Source organism: Bos indicus, chromosome 13 (genome assembly GCF_029378745.1).
Source record: "Bos indicus isolate NIAB-ARS_2022 breed Sahiwal x Tharparkar chromosome 13, NIAB-ARS_B.indTharparkar_mat_pri_1.0, whole genome shotgun sequence".
Taxonomy (NCBI): Eukaryota; Metazoa; Chordata; class Mammalia; order Artiodactyla; family Bovidae; genus Bos; species Bos indicus.
The window spans coordinates 74,024,260-74,035,877 of NC_091772.1; the positions used below are offsets into that span (position 1 = coordinate 74,024,260).

At 43.4% G+C, this 11,618-nt stretch overlaps 1 protein-coding gene across 1 annotated transcript; it reads left to right on the forward strand.

Moving 5' to 3' along the window:
* Window positions 1–1,457: 1,457 nt before the first annotated feature.
* On the forward strand, window positions 1,458–11,588 carry LOC139186422 (trophoblast Kunitz domain protein 1). The gene is made up of 8 exons (XM_070800674.1): window positions 1,458–1,551; window positions 5,253–5,336; window positions 5,731–5,802; window positions 7,013–7,111; window positions 7,608–7,691; window positions 8,768–8,839; window positions 10,048–10,146; window positions 11,392–11,588. The coding sequence occupies exons 1-8, from the start codon at window positions 1,458–1,460 to the stop codon at window positions 11,586–11,588; spliced, it is 801 nt and encodes a 266-aa protein (XP_070656775.1).
* The last annotated feature ends 30 nt before the right edge of the window (window positions 11,589–11,618 follow it).

The window sequence follows — 11,618 nt, forward strand, 5'->3', positions numbered from 1 at the left end:
ATGTCTCTGAAGTGAGTAGACCCTTGACTCACAGTGGCTTGTTTTGTGAGTAATGCACTGCTGTTGCACATGTGTACTAACCCAGCTTGGTATTGAGAGCTCCCACCATTCTCAATGGTGTTCTATGTTTGTAACTACAAGTAATAAACAAGAGTGAGTGGAGGGATGGTGGTGTGACATGTGTGCACTCTAATTTACAGCTTGCAGTGCAGCAGAGTGTACGTGCACAGACTCTAAGTCAGATCGCTGGGTCCAAATCCTCTCTCTACAAGCTATGATCTAAGAAAATTACTTTATTTCTTTATATCTCAGGTCCCTCCTCAGTAATACGAGGATATGTCAACAATTTATCCCCCTTTCTTTAAAGATTTTTTAGGATTAGATGAACTACATATTTCACGTGTCTAGGATAATGCCTGTTATAATAAAGAATTGAAGTTTTGCCTGGAGAAGTTACTCATTACTGTTTTTATTACTATTACAAAGGACTTTGCCTTCTCGGGAGAAGGAATATATGGCTGTTGCATCCATTGCTTCCATGGCAACCACGTGGGTGCACAGCACGTATCTCATGTGATTCCTGAAGACCCGGGGTTCTGAGAAGTTTAAATCCTCAGGGAAAGGTAAGAAAATGCAGAGCTGGTACCCAAACTGAGGTCCCGTGGCCCCATCGACAGAGAGGGAGAGAGAAGGAGGAAGTGGGTGGCTACAGTGTTCTTCCAAGGTTGCCTGATGTCCACTCAGGGAGACCGCTCTCCTGTTGGTGAAACCAGGTGAGGGATGATTGCTGGATATGCTGTGGAGACAGATTCAGCTCCCTGTTTCCCCTCAGCCACACCCATTACTCATTTTTTGATGCATAAACAGGGTTATTGCCCAGGACAACATCACCTTCACCAGCTAAGTCCCTTCCTGGACCAATGTCTGGTAAAGTGCAAGTGTCCATCCACCGGAGAAGCTGTGGCAATGGTTGTAGGAAGGTGACCTGTGTCACAGTTGTCATCTGAGGTAGGGGAGGGGGGTTGGGACATTGAGGTGCACCTGCAGCTGGCTGAAATGGCAGACCTGGTTATCACACTGCTGGTCACTGGTCTGTCCTCTGATCTGCCCTCATTCACCTGCTTATCATTCATCACATGCCAGGCACTGCTGTAGGGGCTGGGATGCTCCCTGACTGTCCATATAGGACAAACTCCATCTCGCTGATCACAATCTGTATTTACATGAGACCCACAGGTATCATCAAGTGAGAAGTGCTCTTACTGGGCATTTGAGCCCTGCAGACAGAAGCAGGAGGGATGGTTAGGTAGGGAGATTACGCAATAAACAGGACTGACCCAACTCCTCCCGTTGCCCACTCCCCTCCTCATCACCTGATCCCACCCCTCACCAGGATATTAAAAGGTCAGCCTGTCCATCCTCAGCATCCTCAGGAGCCCTCCTGCAAGGCCACCAAGATGAGACGGCTCTGCCTCTCTGCAGCCCTTCTCTTCCTCCTGGTTATCCTGGTGGACAGCACCCCGCTGAATATACACCATATCCAGGATGAAGGTAGATCCAGCCTCACCTCTCCTCTACAGCTTCTGGGAAAATGATAGAACTCCATGGAAGGGGGCAGAACAGGTGTGGAGCGGGTATTGCTAAGCATCTTTGGATTTCTCCTGTCATGTTGGTCAGGATTACTGTCTGTTTCTTTGGTTTTGGCAGCACTGGGCTTCCTCCCTAAGAAAGGATATCTCTAGTTCCGTGGTCTACTCTCTGGCTGCGGTGTGTGGGCTTCTTGTAGGAGTGGCTTCTCTGGTTGCAGAGCAAGGGCTCTAGGAATTGGGCTCATAAGTTGCAGTTTACCTTCTTAGTTGCTGCCAGGCATGTGGAATCTTCCTGACCAGGGACAGAACCCATGTCCCCTGCCTTAGCATGTGCATTCTTATCTACTGGACCATCAGGGAAGACTTAAATTGCAAAGATTTGACTCCACTGATATGTTGACTATCAAGAGGATATATATTACAATTTTATTATATTTTATTATGTGTGTATATATATATATATATATCAGTTCAGTTTGTATGTATATATATATATCAGTTCAGTTCAGTCACTCAGTTGTGTCTGACTCTTCACGACCCCATGAACCACAGCATGCTAGGCCTCCCTGTCCATCACCAACTCCTGGAGTTTACCCAAACTCATGTCCATTGAGTCGGTGATGCCATCCAACCATCTCACCTTCTGTATCCCCTTCTCCTCCTGCCTTCAACTTTCCCAACATCAGCATCTTTTCAAATGAGTCAGCTCTTCACATAAGGTGGCCAAAATATTGGAGTTTCACCTTCAACATCAGTCCTTCCAATGAACACCCAGGACTGATTTCCTTTATGTTGGACTGGTTGGATCTCCTTGTAGTGCAAGGGACTCTCAAGAGTCTTCTCCAACATCACAGTTCAAAAGCATCAATTCTTCAACACTCAGCTTTCTTTATAGTCCCACTCTCACATCCATACATGACTACTGGAAAAACCATAGCCTTGACTAGATGGACCTTTGTTGACAGAGTAATGTCTCTGCTTTTTAATATGCTGTCTAGGTTGGTCATAACTTTCCTTCCAAGGAGTTACCATCTTTTAATTTCATGGCTGCAATCAGCATCAGCAGTGAAATTGGAACACCCCAAAATAAAGTCAGCCACTGTTTTCACTGTTTCCTCATCTATTTGCCATGAAGTGATGGGACCGGAGGCCATGATCTTAGTTTTCTCAATGTTGAGCTTTAAGCCAGCTTTTTCACTCTCCACTTTCACTTTCATCAAGAGGCTTTTTAGTTCTTCTTCACTTTCTGCCATAAGGGTGGTGTCATCTGCATATCTGAGGTTATTGATATTTCTCCCGGAAATCTTGATTCCAGCTTGTGCTTTTTCCAGCCCAGCATTTCTCATGATATACTCTGCATATAAGTTAAATAAGCAGGGTGACAATATACAGCCTTGATGTACTCCTTTTCCCATTTGGAACCAGTCTGTTGTTCCATGTCCAGTTCTAACTGTTGCTTCCTGACCTGCACAGAGGTTTCTCAAGAAGCATGTCAGATGGTCTGGTATTCCCATCTCTTGTAGAATTTTCCACAGTTTATTGTGATCCACACATTCAAAGGATTTGGCATAGTCAATAAAGCAGAAATAGATGTTTTTCTGGAATTCTCTTGCTTTTTCAATGAGCAAGCAAATGTTGGCATATTGATCTCTGCTTCCTCTGCCTCTTCTAAAACCAGCTTGAACGTCTGGAATTTCATGGCTCACATATTGCTGAAGCCTGGCTTGGAGAATTTTGAGCATTACTTTACTAGCGTGTGAGATGAGTGCAATTGTGCAGTACTTTGAGCATTCTTGGCATTGCATTTCTTTGGGATCGTAATGAAAACTGACCTTTTCCAGTCCTGTGGCCACTGCTGAGTATATATGTATATATATTTTATATATATATATATATATATATATATATATATATATATATATATATAAAATAATATATAAAATAATTCTGCCAGATCAGGGTCCCCATTTCTGAGACCCTCTTTTCCTGTTCCTTGCCATGTCCCTGAACCTCACTGTATTGTAGTAATAAAATAAGTAAAGTGAAAGGCACTCATTCATGTCCAACTCTTTGTGACCCCTTGAACTGCATAGTCCATGGAATTCTCCAGGCTAGAATCCTGGAATGGGATCCCTTTGCCTTCTTCAGGGGATCTTCCCAACACAGGGATCAAACCCAGGTCTCCCGCAAGGCAGGTGGTTTCTTCAACAGCTGAGCCACCAGGAAAGCCTTGCATAGTAATAGAAAGCTTCAAATTTGTACCATCTCTTAGTTAATGGCCTAGGTCTCCTAAAACTGTTGGGGTTTCCTGCCATTAGATGTTATGAGATGAGTCAGAAGAGGCAACTCAAGGGAACCTCAAGATGTGGTTGGTGTCCAAGAAATGACAAGCATACCTTTACTGTTTACAGTTTTCAACAACTGCCATTCCAGCACCTCTGAGGAGAAGGGAGGAAACTGAGAGTGAGATCAATCACAGTGGCTGATATTCCAGCCAACATGCCTGCTTAGTGAACCCTCGGGAGAAATACATAAGAACTGGGCTCAGAGAGCTTGTGGGTTGATGAATACAGGAAGCTGATCTGAGGGTGCTGTGCTCACTAGGGCACAGAGGCTGGGCACAGCTCCCTCCCTCTTTGCTGGCACATCTTTTCCATTTTTCTTGTGTTGAGTTATATTTTGGGAATATAAGCAATGGTTTTCTGAAGTTTAGCCACTGATTCTATTGAGTTGTTGAATTTGAAGATGGGGTCATGGACCCACAATCCCCCCTTTTAATTATTTGGTCACAAGCATGATTGACTTGGGACCTCATGGCTGCCATCTGAACTAAGGAGTTTTCAGCCCTCAACCTGCAGAATCGGCAGTAGCTCCATGGATTCCCGTCAGATGTAAATGGACTTGTTGCACATCCAGTGGGTGTTTGGGGAATTGGGTGCTGTTGGTAGAGACTCCACATATTTGGTGTCAGGGAAAAACACAGAATCACTCTCCCTTGTGATTTGGGGCTCAGGTAATGCTCCAAAAAGGGGGAGTAATGAATGTTCACATTGCAGCCAGAAACTGTTCTCAGTTGTATGTATTTTCAGAGTTCCTGGGAGAATCAGGGAGTGTATCAGATGGGTTGTAACATGCTAATATCTTGTCCTGGCCCTGCCACGCACATGCCTGGGGCAGGTCGTCTGCAATTTTCTTCTCAAACAGGGGACATATGTTACACGGGTTTTGAACCGATTACCATTCATATGTATAAGGAGGTGAATGATATTTCATGCTGAATTTTATACATTTTCCACCAATATGTGTTAATCAGAAAAAATCTGAAAAAATTTACTTTACTATTTACTTTGGGCAAGAAAGAATATTTACATGTCAAATAATGAGTGTTCTTCTATCATGAAAACTAATCAGAAAGACCTGGAATGAATGTGCTGCAGGGAATTGTAAGAAAGAGCCCTCTGTAGGCTGACCAATGGACCAAGGCTGAGACAATATTAGGAAAGTGTCCAGGCCCTTCCCCATGTCTCCTTTTGACTATAGTCCATTATCCATATTTGATTTCTCCCTTGTCCACTGTTGACACTATTTTATTTGCATATTTCATCCTTACTTGTTTCATGCCACAGGCTTGCTGAAACTGTTGGAATTTACTGTCATTCATAGGTTTGGAGACAGGCCATAGAAGGGGACCTGAGAAGCGTTCAGTAATAGATGTGGCTACAAGTATCATCGACGGTATTGATACAGGTGTGAATTTTCTGCTACTCTGGGGAAAGAAGAGGGCACTGAAATTGAGAACAGGCCCCACTGGATAATGATTCAATCAAAATGCCTATTTAGTGAAACCTCAAGAAGAACAGTAGATCAGTGCTAAATGAGTTCTTTGAACATTTACCAGCCAAAAAAGAAACTGCTCCTTCGCATTTCAGGTCACGTTTGGTCATTTTCCTTCGGGATATATTCATGAAAAGATTCTCTGCCTGCTTCCTTGGGCTGGTGGGACTGAGGCTGGTACAATATTAGCAAGTTTTTCAGGCCTTTTCCTTTGTCCACTTTTGCCTGTGACTTTATTTTCCATATTTGAAACTTGTCCTGGTTCATGGTCCAACATACCTGAAAATTTGAAATTTTTCTTTCATAGGTACCAAGATTGTCAAAAAGGGAGCTGGTATACTAACAGGATTGGCTGAAATAATCACTAAAGCAATTAAAGGTTTGAACTTTCTGTACCTCTGAGGAGAGAGAAGGGCGCTGAGACTGAGATCAGTACCACTGGCTGATGATTCAATACTTATGCCTGTTGAGTGAAACCTCAGCACAAATCCATAAATATTGGCTCAGAGGGCTTGTGAAAGGGAAACAAAATGGTGCTGAGGTGAGGGTGCTCTGCTCAGGAGGGTGTGGACACTCTGCCTACTCCACTCCTCCCATACCCTAAAACTCTCGTCCATTTCACTGTTTCTGAGTTTTCTCCTAGACATTAATTTGAAAACAGTGATTTAGAGTTTTCCTGAGTTTGGTCACCTGTTCCATTGAGTGTTTGAGCATGGAGGTGGAGTCAGGGAATTTTCAAGTTTTAGTCACTTGGTCAGAGGCATGATAACTCGAGAACACATGGCTGGCATCTGAAGTTAGGGCATTCTTGATACCTCAACCTTGGCATTGGCCCTGACTCCACAGATACGGTATCAGAAGTCAGTGGACAGTGGGCGGCAGGTTGGGTGTGGGAATTGGATGGTTGGGGGGAAAACCATGTATTTAGTTCAAGGAAAAAACCCAGACTCACCCTCTCCTGTGATTTGAGGGCTCAGGTGAGGCTTGGAGAGAGGTGAGTACTCAAAGTAAGACCCTGGACCTGGAAACTCTCCCCAGTTCTCTGTATTTTTGAGTTCCTAGCCAATCAATCGTGCATCAAATGGGTTGTGACATGACAGTATCTTATCCTGACTTGGCCACCTACAGGCTTGTGTCCTGCAGCAAGTCTTCTGCAGTTTCCTCATCTGAACGGGGGAAACAGGTACATGAGTTCTTAGAGCAGATGATGAGTTATGAATAAAAAGACTTTATTCACGTGTCATGACCAGATTTCTCCATTTTTCACCACAATGTTTTAATCTGAAAATAATTGTCTACCTACTTGCTTTGGCTGAGTAAAACTATTTCTTTATCAAATAATGTTTATTCCTGTATTATTAACAGTAATCAAAAGATGTCAAACCATGGAGGAGGGCAATTGCAGAGAAAGCAAGAAATGCAGCCCTTGTGGGGTAGCCTGTGGGAGGAAGGCTTAATCAATATAACGAAAGTCTCCAGGCCCTTTCCATTGTTGTCTTTTGACTGTTATTATCTTATCCATGTTTGATCCTTTCCCTGTTTCATTGACCAGGCCTCCTGAAACTCTTGAAATTTGCTTTCTTTCATAGGTCAGGTGATGATTTCCAGAATACAATTTTATAACCATACATGGGAAGAATTGCCAACACTCAACATTGAATACTCTATACTAAGTGGGGAGAATAAAGGTTTGTAGTTTCTGCACCTCAGGGAAGAAGGAAGGACGCTGAAGTTGTGATCAATGACCAATGATTCAATCAATAAGCCTATTTCTTGAAACCTCAACGGTGCATAAATATTTCATGGTGAATTTTGTGCATGTTTCGCCAAGATGTGTTCATCTAAAATTTTTTCTTTAACTACTTACTTTAGGCACGAAAGAATATCTAGGTTTCAAATAATGAGTATTCCTTTTTCATTAAAAATAATTAGAAACACCTGGGATGAATGTTCTGGAGGAAATGTAAGAAAGAGCCCTGTGTAGGATGACTCCTGATACCAAAGCTGAGACATTATTGGAAAGTTTCCAGGCCCTTTCCCATGTCCCCTTTTGACTATTGTTTATTATCCATATTTGTTCCCTCCCTTGTTCACAGTAGACTACTATTTTATGTGCATATTTCATCCTTACTTGGTTCATGTCCCAGGCTTCCTAAAACTGTTGGAATTTCCTGTCTTTCATAGGTGTGGAGACAAGCCATAGAAGGGGAGTTGAGAAGCGTTCAGTAGTAGATGTGGTTACAAGTATCATCAATGGTGTGGCTACAGGTGTGAACTTTCTGCAACTCTGGGGAGAGGAGAGAGAGCACTGAGAATAAGAACAGGCACCACTGGCCAATGATTTTATCAAAATGCCTATTTAATGAAACCTCTATAAGAATTCATGAATGTGGGCATTCAGAGAGCGTTTGGGGTGGTAACACACGGTGGTGATGTGAGGGTCCTGTGCTCTCCAGGGCATGGAGCCTCCCCACATCTCAACTTCCACTTTGCCTTGCACTACACTCTCATCTCTCTGTGCCTAGATTCATCCTTCATGAAAACATGACATCCTTATGTGAGTGATCTTCCTGAGTATAGTCATCTGATTTACTGAGTTATTGAAGATGGAGTGGGGTAATGGAACTTCCCAGTTTTAGACACATTGTCAAATCAGGGGTGACTCAGGATAACATGGCTGGCATCTGAACTGAGGACAGTTCTGAGCTCTCCACTTGCACAATCCATACTATCTCCCTGGATTTGCTGTCAGAATTAAATGGCCCTGTTGGACACCCAGCGGGTGTTTGGAGGAATTGTGTACTGTTTCTTGACGCATCATAGATTTGGTGTCAGGGAAACCCAGACTCAGTCTCCCTGTGCTTTGGGAGCTCAGGTGAGTCCTGGGGACAGGGGAGTAATGAAAGTAGGGCACTGCACCCAGAAGCTCTCAGCATTTATCCATGTGTTCAGAGTTCCTGGCTGAATAGGACAGTGTATCCAGTGGGTTTTGACAGGGAATATCCTCTTTGGACCCTATCAGCCTCTTGCTAAGTGTCCTCAGGCAAGTCATCTATAGTCCTCGTCTGAACAGTAAAGAAGTGCTAAAGGAGTTCTTTGAATGTTTACCAGTCGTAAAACTAACAGCTTATTCTCTTTCATGGCCAAGTTTGGTCATTTTCCACCAGGATAGACACATGAGAAGATTTCTCTACATACTTCCTTGGGCTCGTACAATATTAGCAAATTTTCCAAGTCTTTTCCTTTGTCCACTTTTTCCTATGACTATTTTTTTCCCTTATTTGAAACTTGTTCTGGTTCATGGTCCAATGTTTCTGAAAAATTTGATATCTTTTCTTTCATAGGTACCAAGATTGTCACAAAGGGAGCCTGTATACTAACGGGATTGGCTGAAATAATCAATAAAGCAATTAGAGGTTTGAATTTTCTTCACCTATGGGGAGAGAGGAGGGCACTGAGACTGAGATCAGTACCTATGGCTGAAGATTCAATACTTATGCATATTGAGTGAAACCTCAGTAAAAATCCATAAATGTTGGCTCAGAGAGCTTATGAGGTGGGAACCAATGTTGACGGGAGGGTGCTGTGCTCACCAGGGCATGAAGGCTCCTCTCACCTCCACTCCCCCTTTGGCCTAAACGTCTCCTTCATTTCACTGTTTCTGATTTTATCCTGTAACTTAAAGTGAGGACAGTGAGTAAAACATTTCCTGAGTCTGGTTTCTGGTTCGACTGAGTTTTTGAGCATGGAGTTGGGGTGATGGAAAGTTCAACTTTCAGTCACTTGGTCGGAAGCATAATGCGAGGCCACATGGCTGGCATCTGAAGTCAGAACAGTCTTTATAACTCAACCTGTGGCATCGGCACTAACTCCACAGAAATGGTATTAGATGTCAATTTACAGTGGGCTGCCCCTTGGCTGTTGGGAATTGGACGGTTGGTGGAAAAACCAAGTATTTGGTGTCAGGAAAAAGCTGAGACTCACCCTCCCATGTGATTTTAGGGCTCAGGAGAGCCTTGGGGAGAGGTGAGTAATGAAAGTAAGACCCTGGACCTGGAAACTCTCTCCATTTCTCTGTATTTTCAAGTTCTTAGCCAATCAGTAGTGTAGCAAATAGGTTTTGACATGAGAGTAATTTGTCCTGACATGGCCACTCGCAGGGTTGTGTCCTGTGGCAAGTCATCTGCAGTTTCCTCTTCTGTATAGGGGAAACATGTTACATGAGTTCTTCAAATAGATGACGAGTTATGAATGGAAAGACTTTATTCACGTGTCATGACCAGATTTGTCCGTTTTCCACCCAATGTGTTACTTTGAAAAAACTTCTGTGCCTACCTACTCGTTTTGGCCAAGTAAAAATTTTCTTTATCAAACAATGTTTATTCATGTATTATTAAAAGTAATCAAAAGACTTTGAACCACAGAGGAGGACAAATGCAGTGGAACAAGAAACAGAGCCCTTGTGAGGTAGGATGTGGGATCATGGCTGAGACAATACTACAAAAGTCTCCAGGCCCTTTCCCTTGTTGTCTTTTGACTGTTATTATATTTTCCATGTTTGAGCCGTTTCCTGTTTCATTGAAGCAGGCCTCCTGAAACTCTTGAAATTTACTTTCTTTCATAGGTCAGGTGATGATTTCTGGAATACAATTCGATAACCACACACTGGAGGAATACCAAACACTCAAGATTAAATACTCAGCACTCAACAAGGAGAATAAAGGTTTGTAGTTTCTGCACCTCGGGGAAGAGGGACAGGCACTGAGATTCAGATCAATGACCAACACCAATGCTTCAATCAAGAAGCCTGTTTCTTGAAACCTCAACAGTGCATAAATATTTGGGTTCAGAGAGTTTTATAGGTGGTGAATATGATTCTGAGGGTGCTGTACTCACAAGGGAATGGAATCTCCACACACACACACACACACACACACATCCCTTTGCCCTACACGTCTCCTCCATTTCACTGTGAGTGCTTCCTGTATATTTATCTAAGAACAGCAAGTAAGTGTTTTCCTCAGTTTGGTCATAAGTAACCGTCAGTTATTGAACATGGAGGTGAGGTTGTGGACTTCCCCATTTTAGCCGTTTGGTCACAAGCCAAAGTAAGTGGGGACCACGTGTCTGGCATTAAATTGGGGACAGTCTTGAGTGCTCAACCTGTGGGGTCTGCACCGACTGCTTGGTATTCATATCAGACGTCAGTTGAATGGGGGATGCCCAGTGGGTGTTGGGGAATTGGTTGATGGTAGAGACATCACAGATTTGTGTTGGGAGAAACCCAAGTTTACTCTGGTCTGTGTTGGGGGCTATTGTTACCTTGGGTACAAGGAAGCGATGAACAAAGGACTGACTCCAGATACTCTTACAAGTGTGCTGTACTTTCCGAATTCCTGGTAGAATCAGGTATTGTATCAGATGGGTTGTGACATCATAGCAATTTGTCCTGACTCTACCACCCACATGCTCTGTTCCTGGGAAAGTTATCTGCAGTTTCCTCATCTGAAGAGGGGAAATGTGTTACATGCATTCTTTGAACAGGTTACCAATCATGAATATAAAGAATTTATGCCCTGCTGCCTTAGTGTCTACAGCATTGGAGAGTATAGTTTCCTGACAAGGGATTGAACATATGGCTCCAATATTGGAAGCCAGATTCTTAACCACTGGACGACCTTGGATGCCTTACAGATGTTTTAAGGCTATTCAGTCACTGTACCAAACCTCCTTAGAAGACTGCATGAGGAGATATACATTCGTACATGATTACTACATCATGTCACCCCTAGCAACATTCATGATTCTATCCCAGAAAGGAGGTTTTCAAATGGTCTTTTCAATCTGGCATTCCTCCACAACCTTAACATTCTCTATGGCAAACAAACTGGGGGTTCTAGCTGTTGTCCTTGTATGGAGCTTGATGACCATCCTCATAACTGAGCCATTGCCCCTCTCCTTCCAGCAGCTTCTAAGCCTGCCCTCTGCCTGGAGCCAAAATTAACAGGTGGCTGCAATTCCATGATGACCAGGTACTTCTACAATGCCCAGACTGGCCTCTGTGAGCAGTTTGCGTATGGTGGCTGTGAAGGGAATGGAAACAACTTCAAAAAGTTAGAGGACTGCATGAAGACCTGCTCTCAAGAGGCAGGGTCCCTGTGGTAAGACAGGGGCCAAGGCACAGGGGGAGGGAAG